General features: G+C 44.1%; 2 protein-coding genes across 2 annotated transcripts; one reads left to right on the forward strand and one right to left on the reverse strand.

Annotated features, from left to right (window-relative positions):
• Positions 1–1,003: 1,003 nt before the first annotated feature.
• On the forward strand, positions 1,004–4,869 carry LOC124673379 (MACPF domain-containing protein At1g14780-like). Its single transcript, XM_047209469.1, has 9 exons — positions 1,004–1,480; positions 1,891–2,132; positions 2,562–2,763; positions 2,862–2,945; positions 3,034–3,217; positions 3,554–3,723; positions 3,808–3,872; positions 3,995–4,673; positions 4,777–4,869. The coding sequence occupies exons 1-8, from the start codon at positions 1,193–1,195 to the stop codon at positions 4,629–4,631; spliced, it is 1,872 nt and encodes a 623-aa protein (XP_047065425.1). The 5' UTR covers positions 1,004–1,192; the 3' UTR covers positions 4,632–4,673; positions 4,777–4,869.
• Positions 4,870–4,986: 117 nt separating this feature from the next.
• LOC124685378 (microtubule-associated protein 70-3) lies at positions 4,987–10,036 on the reverse strand. The gene is made up of 11 exons (XM_047219720.1): positions 9,883–10,036; positions 9,704–9,789; positions 8,347–8,412; positions 8,092–8,262; positions 7,551–7,721; positions 7,300–7,455; positions 7,071–7,217; positions 6,841–6,912; positions 6,202–6,744; positions 5,933–6,117; positions 4,987–5,402 (listed from the first exon to the last, which is right to left on the reverse strand). The coding sequence occupies exons 1-11, from the start codon at positions 10,034–10,036 to the stop codon at positions 5,363–5,365; spliced, it is 1,791 nt and encodes a 596-aa protein (XP_047075676.1). The 3' UTR covers positions 4,987–5,362.
• Positions 10,037–15,055: the final 5,019 nt, after the last annotated feature.

Here is a 15,055-nt window from a genome sequence, read left to right on the forward strand (position 1 = left end):
AGACCTCCAATGTGAAGCTCCACCATGGCCATGGTTGTTCTTGAGCTACCACCTTCCATGGAGGGGAAGGGGCAGTAGTAGAGGGTTGGAGTGGGACGGTAGGGGATCAGCATGGTGTCGGTAGACACCGATCCGAGTTACATATGCAATGCTGGAGGAGCGGCGGGACAATGGCCGCATTGGACAAGGGCAATATGAAACACTCGACAACAGATATAGGTGTGCATGTCAAACGAGTGTACTATTCAAAGATACACATAGGAGTTTTCTTTACTTTACTAGACTTTTGAACACTAACAAGTCAATTAATCCAAAGCTTATGCTCATATGATGTATCATCATCATTGCATCAATAGCCAACTCTGAGTAGAAGTCCCCTCTTCTGTTAAAAAAAAGAATAGAAGTCTCCTTAGGAACAGTTATTATTTATTTGACGGGTCAATTCACGTGATCGGTCGTCTGCAAAGCTCTTGCTACCTAAAGATTTTTTCTTCGTCGGGAATTATATAAATCTCTGGATCGCGTGTGTGCTCTTAGACTGGGCAACGGGTTGCTACATGCCCCCAGAATATTTTCAAATCCGAAATTTGATGATCAGCAGTCTGAAACGCCCGAACAGAACTCATCATGTTCCCCGTGTGTATTCGCTAGCTAGTCTCATTTCTTAACAGAGCGAAAAAATATCATCCTAGGGAATTTCGTGTGGCAAAGCGAATCAGGTCTCGCCAGGAGGTCACCGAAAATCGGTTCAAATGTGACGTCCACATCACCGCGCGCAGGATGCATGGGGAGTTCCACGCTTTGGCGGTGCCCATCAAAGGAGGGGCACAAATTGGTCCTCAAAAACCACGTCAGGAAAATGTGTGTTCAATTCAAGACGTGTTGAAAGACAAAGAAAACATCAGCAGCCATGCCACCCTCCCTATCGCTCCCTGCCCTCGTGCTACTTCGGCTTTATATATACTACTAGTATGATTTATGAACCCAAGTGTCAATATTATGATCTGCTGGTGCCTGCCTCCTCCAAAACCATCGCCGTCTTAGACAGTTTCTAGGTAGCACGAGCTACAAAGAGAGATAGAACTAGAGACAACATCACATTTGTTTTGAGTCTTGAGAAAGTCTTATCGATTGATCAAACCCATTTCAAACACCTACTGGCCTACATATACTCTAGTTTCTTGACAAGTTCATGGTGGAACAAAGAATGGCCAGGCCTAGGGAGACGATCGGCGGCAGGGGCGGGGAGACGACGGCGGTGGAGAGGGCGGTGAGGTCCCTCGGCATGGGAGTTGACATGGCCGGCGACCTGAGGCTGAGGCACTGCAAGGCTGCAGGAGGATGCCTCGTCGCCAGGAGCGGCGGGAAGGCGACAGTCACCATGCCGGGTGTCGGGGTGGTGCTCGACGTGCCGGCCGACGTCAAGTGCAGCAAGGGCGGCCGGACAAGGCTCAGGAGCGACGTGCTCGAGTTCAACAAGGTTCGTTGATTGGCTACTTGCACACCTTCCTCTAATTTTCAATAGATGCCTTTGAGTTTGGGGAGTAGGAATTCTGGCTCAAATGGTTCAAGCTGCAACCACATCTGAGCTTGTATGTTTACCTGCTAGATTTGCCAAAAAAATACTAAAATTTAACTAGCAGAAATATTCATCTTACTAACCTTATCTCCTAACAATTTCAGTCAACCCTGGCAAAAATAAATTTCTGATACAACAACCAGTAGAACAATATCTAGCGAAGATGAGAATCCTCCTAGCAGAAAACTTCTTTAAGCAAAGCAGAAAGCTATCCAGTAATCACAGAACCAAGAATTAACACGATTGATAAATGAATTATGACAAAGGTAAACAAATCAAGACTTTTGGAATCTTGACCGCGTTAATGGCAGATGACTGAGCTGTTCAACCACCGGAGCTCGGTGCCGGGGAAGATCCCTTCGGGGCTGTTCAACGCATCCTTCGGACTGGACGGCGGCTCATGGGCTCAGGACGCCTCCAGCACCAAGTGCCTTGCGCTCGACGGATATTTCATCTCCCTCCTCGACCTCCGCCTCGACTGCCAGCCCCTCGCCATCGCCGACCATGTCATCGCCGACGTGCCGGACAGCTGGGACCCCCCAGCAATAGCAAGGTACGTTACATTTCATGATGACAACTCGTTGACCGTCAGAAACCAACCACGAATATGATGATGGTGAGACCTCGTCCAAGCGGCGAGTGCAAGATCGTCCACCACACTTTGCCATGTGCCCATGTGGTGTGAAAAATCGTATGCATGGTGGAAAATTAGTGCAGGACTTGACTTGTTCACGGTCTAGACTCTAGAAGTAGAATAACTACAGAAGTACTGCACATATTCTTTACCATCTTTGTTGAGCTTAATAATAGTAGTCTGAATCCTAATATGTCAATGTCACCATTAAGTCACGTACTAATGAAAGCACGCTGATCAGATGGTCTGTTGTACTTGGTACTCAAGATGTAAATTTCCAGTTCTGAACTGAAGATCTACACAATACTACCGTCGGAAGGTTCATCTCACTCTCTGTGAGCTATGCAGTTTCATCGAGAAGTACGGGACTCACGTCGTGGTGGGGGTAAGCATGGGCGGCCAAGATGTGGTCTACGTCAAACAGGAGAAGTCGTCGCTGCTACCGGAGTCGGAGATCAAGGAGCATCTAGAAAAGCTTGGTGACCAGCTCTTCACTGGGACATGCACTCTGCGCCCTTCACACTTCAAGTCCAGGGACCACAAGATTAAGGTCAGGGAATTTTGTTCACTTAGGACCGTTGCAAACTGAAATTGAGAATGATCACCTGAAATGTTCTAAAACAAACTCCATGATTCTGATTGCAACAGGTCCCTGAGGCCTTCAACGTATTTGATGCCCAACAATCACATCAGAGACTTGAAGGAATGACAACTCAAGTCGCATGCAAAGAGGTACTACTAGTACTCTTCTAAGCTCAAACTTATAAAGAATTATGGAGCAAGTCATTTAGGGATCTTTGCCAACTTTCAACTCATGCAGGGTGTGACAGTGATACACTCCAAGAGGGGAGGGGATGTCGCTGCGAGGAGCCACGCCGAGTGGCTGCTCACGTTGCCAGCAAAGCCGGATGCGATCAACTTCAGGCTTGTGCCCCTGACATCCCTTCTCAGGGGAGTGGTGGGATTGGGTTTCCTCTCTCATGCCATAAACGTCTACCTGAGATGTAAGAACCATTTATCGAATAATCGAGCACACTTTTAGCCATGTCTTCAAGATGAATGATAAGCACGAATAATGAAAACTAACTGTATATCAACATGACCCAACACTTTTCCTGTATATTTTGTTCTTTATGTCCATCCTTGCCATCAATTGGCAATTGGCGTATTAGATTTGGAAGTAAAAGCCAACAAGGGAGATATCATCTACTGTACTTCAAAAGTTCTACATTTGTTGTACAGACTTATTTACTTATTTTTGTGCACAGCCCTACATGCAGTAGTGTTAATGCCCTTGGAATAACTAGAAGTGCTAATCTATGCCACTGATGTTTTAACAGACAAACCTCCAGTAGCAGACTTGAGGTACTTCCTTGAGTTTCAGCACCACAGGTCGTGGGCGCCCGTGCTCAGTGAGCTACCTCTCGGTTTTTGTTCGAACCGCCTAGGCGCTAGCCAAGCCTTGAACTTCAGTCTTGTGGGCTCAAAGCTCCATGTCAGCTCAAACCAGGCAAGAAATCCTTTCTCTCTGTTTAAATCCATCTGCAATCCGATAGCAATAAACACTCAACAATTTTACATCAACTAAATGCAGGTTATTGTTCCAAACTTGCCGGTCACTGGGATGAGACTGCACCTGGAGGGCAAGAAAAACAACAGGTTAGCTGCGGTATTCGCATTTGGGGTGACATTCTGTCTGCAATATGTTCCAGTCGTCAGTCCAAATGTTGGCTGAAAATATAACTGCATTTAGAATGTTAACATCCTCAAATCATGGTCAGGTTAGGCCTCCACCTGCAACATCTGGCAAGCACCCCAACATTCATCAATGCACGACCAGACCAGGCACCGAGATGGCGAGGATCTGAGGCGATCTCCGATGAACGGTACTATGAGCCAGTGCAGCGGAGGATGTTCGCCCATGTCTGCACCACGCCAGTGAAGTACGATCCACGTTGGTGCAGCGGGCACCGACGGTCCGCGTACATCATATCCGGTGCGCAGCTGCACGTCAAGGCCCATGATTCAACCAACGTTCTGCACCTCAGTCTCCTCTACACCGAGCTGCTAGGGTACACGGTGGTGCAGTCCAAATGGGAGCACAGCACAGCGAGTCTTCCAGGTAAAGGGACGAGCTTTCTGTCGAAGTCCTTCGCAACATCTTCAGCTGCTGCTGAGAAAGATCGGCAAGATCGGCAGGAAGCAGCAAGATTTGGCATTGACTCCGGGGTGTTTGCCCGAGGACCGCCAGTGCCAGTTGGGGACCAGAAGCTGCTCAAGTTTGTGGATACATCTCAGATCACCATGGGGCCACAGGACGCCCCTGGGTACTGGCTGGCCACAGGTGCAAAGCTTGTTGTTGACAAGGGGAAGATCTCACTGCATGTCAAGTTCTCACTGCTGGCTCCAGTTTCTTGACAAGGTGCTCCCAGAATTGTACAGTGTTCAGCTTCAAAGATATAACGCCCCCCCCCCCCCCCCCCACCCTCGGTCCTTTTTAATTAACTCAAATTTAGTAAAAAGTTGTACTAAATCCAAGTAAATTAAAAGAGAGCAGAGGGAGTACATATAAACCAGCTATAATGTTAGGCTTCTTATAATGCATTCTTTCGATTCATTTTATGGAGGGAATCAGACCCGCATAAATTCAATCAGCACAGCAGTGTTGCCAATCTCTGTCAAGATGTACTGTAAATCAGTCCTAACTTTTTTTTATCAGGCAGATATGTAAAAGAAAGATAAGTACTGTAATGGAATTCTGGCCCCAAACACATGGAAAATATAGCATAGCCAATAATCATGTGAGAATAAAAATATTCACAACCTGGGCAAAGGGATGCAGGAGCAGAACCAAACAAACACTCTAGCTACATTACAGATGGGAGAGGACGTAGAGACCGCCCAGCCTATACAAAAGCATCAGGAACATCGACAAAACGAGGGCGAGCCGTAGGGGGTTAGACCTCGCCTCAGGGCCACCTCCACTACGGCAGAGCAGCAATCATGTCAGATCCAAGCCTACCCTTTCCCCGACTAAGATATCACAGGGTCATCTGTGCTATGATCTCAACCACAAAACTAATAGGTAACTCAACCAAACAAATACAGAGTGAAATATGGGATCGTGCCGCCTCAAGTTAGTGCCGCCGTCATTGGAAGTTGCGTGTCAACCCACTTCGTGCTGCGCTTCTGCACACAAGGAACAAAATTCACGGTGATTTAGAGGAAGAAACTATATGAAGATATAATTCAGGAAGAGTTGTAAGATAATGTCTCCTTAGAGAACTACTGCAGATTGGGTGCCAGCAAATGCTTTGCAGCGGTACAAAAGAAAGACCATGTCTACCCAAACATTCTTGTTTTCAACTTCACCAGTAGTTGAGATCATAGGTTTCTCCAGTACAAAAATTACAAAGTGATAAAACAATTCTAAGATTTATTTAACGATGTAGTGTTTTACACCTCAATGTAACACATTTTTTATTCGCATGACATTGCAACAGAACTAATTACTAAAACCAAATCTGGACACAGTACAGGTGCACCATAATAAAACTAAACTGGCTAACGGATAAATTAAACAGAAACAGTACTAATGTCATGTAATTAATTGTTCTAAAGTATGGAAAATCGTTATCCCAAGAAAATCATTTGCACTATTTCAATCATAATACATTAATACGTTATTTGAAAACTTTTCAGAATATGTGAAGATTTACCTTCCGGGGAGCAGCTGAGAACTCCCAGACCCTTTCGAATTACCAAGCCGCCTGGCTTTCATTTCTTGGTCCTTATCAACACGCATAGCTGCAACTTCTTTCTCCATGGCAGCAACCTCTCGCCTCATCTTTTTAGCCTCCACTTCCATTGCTTTGGTTAAGGTATCAACTTTCTTTGCTAACATCTGCAAGACAAGGAGATAATGCTTTATAATGCCAGGTTTCATGTCCCACACAAATTGCATATAGATAAAGAAATAGTTGCATACCTCAATGGCATCATCTTTGTCCTTTAGACTTTGATCTTTCTCGTGGCATGCTTTCCTCAAAGAAACAACCTCCTTCTGCAACATATTATACAGGAAACCAGAGACCATTTCGACTGAGTTGCTATTTGTGGTTTCATTACTTCTCTCATCCGGATTGCTATTGACACTTTCATTAGTTCTCTCATCCACTTCACGATCTTTGACAGCATCTGTAGATCTATTAAGTAAATGTGATCCATTTCCATGGACCTTTCCCCTGTCTAGTGACCTCGTTCCACCATCAAATGACTTTGAAGTTCCTTTGGCGTGTTTTAGGATCAAACTGCTGCTAGAAGAAAGAGATGATCTTGAATGGAAAGATGGTGATCTCCTTGTTAATAAGCCATTTGGTGACAATTTAGGAATATTATCGGCTCCACCAAGTGATAACCGACGGGAAGGACCATTGCTGAAACTCTTTCCTTCAGTAGGTGGTCGACTAGAGCCACTTGGTGGCCCTCGTAGTCCATCTTCTAAAACTTTGAGGCGCAACTGATATTTTTCCTGGGTTTACGAAGAATAAACAAATTTAGCTCATCTAAAACAACTAACCTAACAAGTTTTAGCTCACACTGAATTACACCAGAAGAGTTTGTGAACCTTTAGTTGAGCTTCAGACCGTGCTGCACGTTCTGCAATAGCAAGCTTATCACGAAGTTGTTGCATTTCACCCTGCAGACACAGAAAAGGTTATTGCAGGATACCAAGTATGATTTTGATTAAAAAACAAACAGGCAAAACGTTTAACTTTATGAAGAACAAGCATACACCTGCATCTTACATAATGTACATCGAAGGAAAGGCATCATGTAATACTACCCTGGTCTCACCTGCAAAAACCTGCGCTCTTCAAGCCACTGTTTAACTGGCATCACTTTGTCATTAGAATCTTTCCACTCATTTGCAACCACAACAGCAACCCTATTTGCTGTAACTTTTGCACGAGCAAGTTCACGATCAAGTGTTTTTCTTTCATCCTGACAAAATCATTAACATAAGTAAGCATTTGACCCAGCGAATATTTGATAACAAAAGAACAATCCAAGGTTAGATTGTTACATTCATCTCCTGCACTTTGCGCTGGTAATCTCTAACAGCATTCGCAGCTGCACCACCTTGTAGAACAGACTCTTCCAGCTCTCTCACAGTTTGACTAAGCTTTTCAACTTCTGCAACCTTTTGGCGATGCAACTTGTCCAGGATTTTATTTTCTTCCTGCAATGCATGAAGTAAACAAATTCAGAATTCCGTTCGATTGCTACATTGGAATATTACTAATGCCCAAGAATACACTACATGCACCCACATACATGACAGATCTCAATTTGCTTCATCAAATCTTGGTTCTTGTTTTGCAAGTCATCAACCATGGCAGCTTTTGCCATTGCGATTTCCACAGTCCTTTCTGCTTCCAGAAGTGCTGCCTCTTTTTGTTTTGTTAGACGATCTAAGGCTCTATTATCATCCTGAAGCTTTGCAATCTGAAATAAACAAAGTCAAATTAAAAGTTTGTCATCTATGCACATTGGAGGATGAGGATAGTTGTGGGCTGCTAGTGAGACACTCCATCCATCCCTATTTAAATGGTATCTTCATTTTCAGTGATTTAACATGGACCATAAAATTGATCAATAATACATGAGAAATGTCTTGCAAAAATGATATCACTGGAAACTTTTTCAAATACAAATTCAATGGCATACTTTTTGTACCACATAACCTAAGTGTTGTTGGTCAAATAGATGGTTGGAGTTAAGCATCGAAATGTGTGTGAACCCTGTAAATGGGGACGGAGGCAGTATCACAAGTTCTTCTGGACAAACACAAAAGTATAGGAGTACAAAATATAACCTCTTGCCGAGATAGCTTTAGCTCTGCTTCAAGTGGAGCAAGAATGGCTTCAATTGGTGGCATGTCATCATCCTTTTGGGCTGCATGTACTCTTCGCAACGTAGCTTCTGCTGCAAACTGAGCAGCCATTGCAGCCTTTTTCTCATCATTTATCTTCTTGACTTCTAGATTCTGCAAGTTTTGATATCTATATTAATAGAGCACAATCAAAAGGCGGGCACCAACAAAAGGTGGACATAAATCATAAATCAATACCTTGTTATCTAGGTGAGATTCTGTCAACTTGAGCTTCTCATCCATCCTCTCCAACTCATCCGTAAGCTGTCATCACAATACAACTATCATATTAATAACAAATATAAGTAATGACTGCCTCATTTTTTTCCTAATAATAATACAATAAGTATAGATCAGTTTAGTATGAACTTGCAATCTTTCATGAAACATAAACATAACTCATTACAGCATGAGCTGCAACAAGTTATCCTCAAAGTTTTTTTTTCAATTCATATGTTTTTAATCAGAATTCAAGCCCGAAATTCCGATACATTGCAATAAACAAACCAACAAACTTCACATATACCCAAGAGAACTCATGTCGCATTATGCCTATGCCTGTGTTTTCATTATGTTCTCACACACCAACTTAGAATTAAAAGTCATTATTCCACTAAAAAGTATGCAATCATAGATACTGATTTACACAAAAGGAATATTGGTGCAGTTAAGATGCGATCAATAAAATAAAAACTAATCTTTGTGTCTCAAAGTTCTTTGACATGAAAGCAGGATATAGAATACAAATGCACAATTACATAAAGTCTTCAGCCAGTACAGGCGATGGGACATATCAAAACACCGGAGTTAAAGAAAAGAGCAGTATCCAGGTGCAGCTTAAGGACCTAATTCGTAAGGACCAATCAACTCTTGGGGCTGATAAAATTATGGATACATAACAGCAGTAGCAGATGCAAGCTACATACATCTAAACCCAAGCATGACAATGTCAAGTGTTTGGTAATAACAAGAGCCTTGTTGGTTTTAAAAGGAAAAGAAAAAGCTGATTCATCGTACATGCAGGCTCAATCCAACTAATTAATGCCAAGGCATACAGGATTTTATATCTCGGGGTTGCTCCTGTGAAGAGTAATCAGGACTGATGATACCACGCAGGATGATCCAATTAACTAAGCAAGAAAAAAAAATTGAAACAGCGATTCCAAAAAGATAGAGGGATCTAGTAAGTAATGACATCCAGAAGACAAGAAAGTAATATGCCAATGACAAAACAAACACAAGAAATAGGTGGCCTATCTCATGACAGCAGGATAAAATGTTATGCGGTCATAAAAACACTAACTAAATGCTAACTGATGATGTGACAAAATATATACAAGACCAGGTTTTTAACCTCAGCACCACAGCACATGACCCTAGCCAACCCTCAACTCAGCAAACTAGCGTGCAGAAGTGGTCATTCTACTAGACTAACTAAATTCGGCACTTGCTGTACAATAATAACATCACTTGGAGCCTGAATACAGAAGAAACGGCAACTGATAAAAATAGCAGACACGCTGGTCAGAAAATCTCAAGAGAAATCGGCAGTTACCTCCTCGACGGCCTTCTCGCGCGCCCTCTCCGACAGCCGCAGCGCCCGTATCTCCGTGTGCGCATCCCCGAGCTCCCTCTCCTTGTCTGTGTCAGCGACAAAAAATCAAACATTTCCCCCACACCAGGACCCTACCGAAACAGTAGAGCGAATCGCGGCGCGGGAGCAGATGAGCTCACCCCTGAGCTCGTTCTCGAGGCGGGTGAGCTCGACCCTGACGGGATCCGAGCCGTGCATGAGCGCCATGAGCTCGTCGGCGTCGAGGCTGGCCCGCATCGGGCCCCTCCGCCGCCTGGGCGGCGCCGCATTCCCCTCCTCGCCGCCGTCGGCCATCTCAGATCTGAGCCCCGGCGCCCCGCCCCAGCGTGCAGGTCCGCGTCGGGAAGCCCTCGCACGCGCGCGCCCGGCGAGCTCCCTCCCGCGCGCGCGGCGAGCTCTACCGCGCGCCGGATCGGGGAAACCCTAAGCTTTAGCTCCGGCCTTGCTCCGTCACTGTGCGGCGTGTTGTGTTGTGTTGTGTTGTGTGTGGGCGTCGTCTCCTCGCATTTAGCAGTTGCGGCTGTCTCGCTCTTAAATCGCGCGTAAGGAGCTTTTTGGATTATCTTAAGCCTGGGGCTTCGAGAGGGATTACTGAATTTTTTTTCAAGGATACATTTGTTGTTTCCTTTTATTAAACGGGTGTTAGGGTGGTTTTGCAATGCTTAAAACTGTTTTTGAACTTGTTAGCTCATAGTCATAGTGTGGCTGAAGTGTAGGGTTGCAAGCGGAAGCCCGCGCAGGGGGAGAGGTGCCGCTTTGCTAGCCTACTAAAGTGTACCAGCAGAAAAAATTATTTTTGTTTTAGTTTGTTTCATAACTTCAGAAGTTCCAAGCAAAAAACATGTTAGGATATACACACTATGAGTCCGCTAAATATAGTGAAAAATGGAGATAGTGCATTTAGGCTGTAAACACTCTAAATTTCCTATTTGGGCTGCATTTTTCTATTTAAGCCACTCCAAGTGGTCTTAAATCGGTTAAACTCAAAAGCATTGGCTACAATGTCATGTAGAGTGTTCACCCAATAGACTAAATTGATGAGGAAGAGAGATGCATTTATACTTTAACAAAAAATCATATTTTTAGTGTAGACTATAAAAACAAGAAATCTAAGATAACACATAGTATTTTTTAACAGTCTAGGACATTGTGGCTAGATTGAGAGTGTAGAAGATCACACTCGATGCGCATCAAGGTGCAAAAAAAATATATTAAAAGACAAATGCCTAAGCCTACAAAGGCGATATAGAGTGCGAAAAAAAGAGTAGAGAAATTAAACATGACCAACAACAAGGGACAAAATGAATGCAAAAACAAGGAAAACAAAAGCAAAGGAAAGTTCGGAACAATAAAGCTAGATGAACCGCTCGAAACTAGGAAACCACAGCCTCGAGAAAATACATCTCTTGACTTGACTATGTGAGTTTCCAACATCGTTGAAGGACCTGATTAGCAAAGGACACGTTGAGAACACTGACGTGATGCCAATGCAGCATCACAAAGTTAAGATCAAGAAGTTGGCACAACCCACCAAGCATAAAAAAAAGAGATACCACCTCAACGAGAATCTAAGGAAAAACACATTAGAATTAGTATCGACGTCAACATAGGCAAACCCACCACATGAAGCTTAGCTAGAAAACTTTGCATTGTCCAATCTCACGACACCGCAACAGAAAAAATGCAAGGAACATCGCAAAGCACCGTCAACATAAGAAAAAGTAGTCAAGACCACAACTGGGGCATGTGTTCTGCTAAGGGGCCAAAGAAGTCTACACAACGACACTAGTGTGTCTGCTAAGAGGCACGCATAACTAAGACAAAGAAAACGAACATCACAACACCACACTCATGCCTCATGTCCAGGCAACCGCAAAGAGTCTAGATGAGAGGGGGGAATGTAAGAAACAATCACCACTAGAGAAACAAGATCGAGATATGTATTGGTCAAAAGCACAAACAAGGAACGATTATGAGCAAGGGGCCATGCGGAGGAGGGAATGCATGGCCATGGAGGAATGGTCTCGCAAACGCTATGCACGTATGAAGCAATGATAAAGAGAGAAACATGCAACATAGCGACCAGCTCCACTATGCTCCTAAATACTACCTCGATCGGCCAAAGGAGTAGTATCAACAAAGAAACAATGAGCGCCGGACCTTCTTTAGAGATAGTCTTGATGCTAGAGGTGGCAAGGCGTGGCGGTAGGTTGGCTGAAGCTAGGGGTATGGGGTCATACCGATGTCCCCTCCCCTACCCACATCTACCCCCAAACACATATGGCCACCATTGTAGAAAACAAAAAAATCATGCTTGTAAAAAGAATGGCTTGCAACCTACATAATCATCGAGACTAGGGAATGTCTATTGTCCTTTCATCCTTGGATACCGCTCAGGCTTGCAGGTACATGAAACCTTGCATTATCTAACATTGCCCAATTTTTTATCTCAAAATATGGTGTACAAGATTTTTTTCCCCAACTTGTGGAAGTTTCTAGGTCCGCTATTCAGGACATAGGTATTACTTGAGTAGTCCCTAGTTATATATCTAGGCATCAACGATTCGTCCCTAACCATCGTGTCATCTCTAGTGAGCTCTAGTCCAATCTAGCATGTCTATCATGGGAAAATCGTGACATTTGATATCATGATGGCTTACAAGAGGTGGAGCTTGGCAATGTGGAGGCTAACAAGAATGAGATCAATACACACGATGTACCCAGGTTTGGCCCCTCTCTTTGGAGGTAAATACCTACTCATACCTTTACCATATTGAATGTTAGTCGATTACAAGGTTGTGCTCTCGAACTAGGGTTAGTCAAGGGCAAGTTATTGCGTCTATGTCTCCGTCCTCAAGGGCGATGCATGTGGGCCTTATATGCATGGCCTACTTAGGGTTTACAAATATATCCCGAGTCATTTCGTGGTCAGTGTCCCTATGGAAGCCAGCATCCTTTACTTGTCTTGGACGCCAAGTCTTGTACGCCACTATTATCTAGACTCCTCCTAGGTCGAATTATGCATAAGTCGACATATGTCTTCACAGTGTATGACCAACAAGGAGGGGCAACCATCCATAAGTAGGTCATGGGCCTCCCTTGTTTTGTGGGTCGACTCCATCTTGTGGGCCTACCTGCTTGGTATTCCCTCCATTGTGTCCCCGAGTTTCCCTTATTACTCCTCTTCTCATATACTATTGGAGATGTGCCCAAGAGGAAATTATTAAGTTGTTATTATTATATCTTTGTACTTATCATAAATAATTACATCCCAAGCTATAATTGTATTAACAGGAAACATTAATACATGTGTGTTTTGTAAACAAAACGGAGTCCCTAGTAAGCCTCTTGTTTAATAGCTTGTTGATTAATAGATGATCATGGTTTTCTGACCATGAACATTGGATGTTATTAGTACACAAGATCATATCACTAAGAGAGTGATGTGATGGGCACACACCCATAGTAAGCATAGCATATGATCAACTCATTAAGTCTCAAATACATAGTAACATAATCCTTCGACCATGAGATCATGTTAATCACCAACACCGGAGGAATGCTTTGATCATATCGAACGCCACTTCATAACTGGGTGGTTATAAAGGTGGCATTGGGTATTCTGAAAGTATGTGTCGAAGCGCATGGATCACGAGTGGGATTTGTCCATCCAAATGACGGATAGATATACTCTGGACCCTCTCGGTGGAATGACATCCAATTAACTTGCAAGCATGTGACTAGGTCACAAGGGATGTCATATCACAGTACGAGTAAAGATTACTTATTAGTAACAATGTTGAACTAGGTATGGAGATACCTATGATCAAATCTCGGATATGTAAATTATCGCGCGACAAAGGGAATCAGTATCATATGTTTATGGTTCTTTCGATCACGAAGTCATCATTGAATTTGAGGAGCCATTATGGATCTCCAGGTCCCGCTATTGTTTATTGGTCGGAGAGGTGTCTCGATCATGTCTGCATAGTTCACGAACCGTAGGGTGACACACTTAAGGTTCGATGTTGTTTAAGTGGATATGGAATATGAGATGGAGACTGGATGTTGTTCGGAGTCTCAGATGGGATCCAGGACATCATGAGGAGGTCCGAAATTGTCCGAGAATTGGATTCATATAAGTGAAGTTACTTTCCGGGGTTTGAGAAAAGTTTCGATGTTTGACCGAATGTTTCTAGAAGGTTTCGGAGGGGCGCCGGTGGGCCCACGACCCAGGAGGGGCTACCTGGACCGAGGGTGCAGCCTGGCCTCTTGGGCCAGCCTCACCAAACCCCCAAAGGCCCAGCCGGCCAGCCCCTAAAGGGATAGGATAGAGAGATAAGATCGAATCCTATGATTTAGGGAGCAAACTTGGAAGGAGAAGCAAACTTGGAAGGGGATGATTTATGTCCCATCTTTCCTTCCGTGCGCTAGTGGGGCCCAAGGGGGTTGACTTAGCCGCCACTTCCTCTATAAATAGAGGTGAGGGGGCAGGCCGACAACACCCCTTCCCCAGCCCTTTCTGCCACCTCTCTCCCTCCTCCTCCTTCCTGCGTCAGCTTGGCGAAGCCCTGCAAGAATTATCCTTCACCACCACCACCACCACGCCGTCGTGTTGTTGGGATTCCAAGGGGATCTACTACATCCGCTGCTTTACTAGAATGGGGAGAGGACGTCTACATCGACTCTGTACGTGTGACCGAGTACGGAAGTGCTACCCGATCGCAGCACCGGAAGGAACTTTTTCATCAACCACAAGACCTGATCTCGTTAATGCTTTGGATGTTTGATGGTTATTTTCTCATCTATCTCGCTGCACCTATCTCATAAATTAGATATTGGCTTTTCCATAGATTGGATCTTGGCTTTTTTCGTTCTTGCGGTAGAATTTTTTGTTTTCTATGCTACGAACCCTACAGTGGTATCAGAGTTGTGTCTATGCGTAGATCTGTAATACAATGGTTTTGTGAGCGTTGATGCTTTTGTTGTCGCTTACTTTTCCTGTACTTTGCATCTTGCGGGATGGTGGGATGAAGCGGCTCGGGCTAACCTTACATGTTCGCGCACATGAAACCTGCTCCACGCTTGACGTGCAACTTGTATTGCACAAGTGGCTTTGCGGGTGCATGTCTCCCACACCATAGTTAAGATTCAATTTACAATATGTATTTGACAACTCTTGTATCAGAATTTTGGTTCTTGTTCGTAGGTAAGATCGGATCTTATTCGAAAGACCCAAACCACGTAAAATATGCAAAGAAAAATTAGTGGTGTCTAACTTGTTCTGCAGGGGCGTGCAATGTGATATGTCCA

The sequence above is a fragment of the Lolium rigidum genome, chromosome 1 (assembly GCF_022539505.1).
Source record: "Lolium rigidum isolate FL_2022 chromosome 1, APGP_CSIRO_Lrig_0.1, whole genome shotgun sequence".
Classification (NCBI taxonomy): domain Eukaryota; kingdom Viridiplantae; phylum Streptophyta; class Magnoliopsida; order Poales; family Poaceae; genus Lolium; species Lolium rigidum.

Bases quoted from the DNA above. Each gene is read 5' to 3' on its own strand.
- LOC124673379 (XM_047209469.1), top strand. From the start codon at position 1,193: ATGGTGGAACAAAGAATGGCCAGGCCTAGGGAGACGATCGGCGGCAGG. The intron at 1,481-1,890 runs GTTCGTTGATTG...CGTTAATGGCAG, and splicing joins ACGTGCTCGAGTTCAACAAG to ATGACTGAGCTGTTCAACCA. The intron at 3,724-3,807 runs GCAAGAAATCCT...AACTAAATGCAG, and splicing joins TCCATGTCAGCTCAAACCAG to GTTATTGTTCCAAACTTGCC.
- LOC124685378 (XM_047219720.1), bottom strand. From the start codon at position 10,036: ATGGCCGACGGCGGCGAGGAGGGGAATGCGGCGCCGCCCAGGCGGCGG. The intron at 9,790-9,882 runs GTGAGCTCATCT...TCGCTGACACAG, and splicing joins CCTCGAGAACGAGCTCAGGG to ACAAGGAGAGGGAGCTCGGG. The intron at 8,263-8,346 runs GTATTGATTTAT...CAAAACTTGCAG, and splicing joins AATCTCACCTAGATAACAAG to AATCTAGAAGTCAAGAAGAT.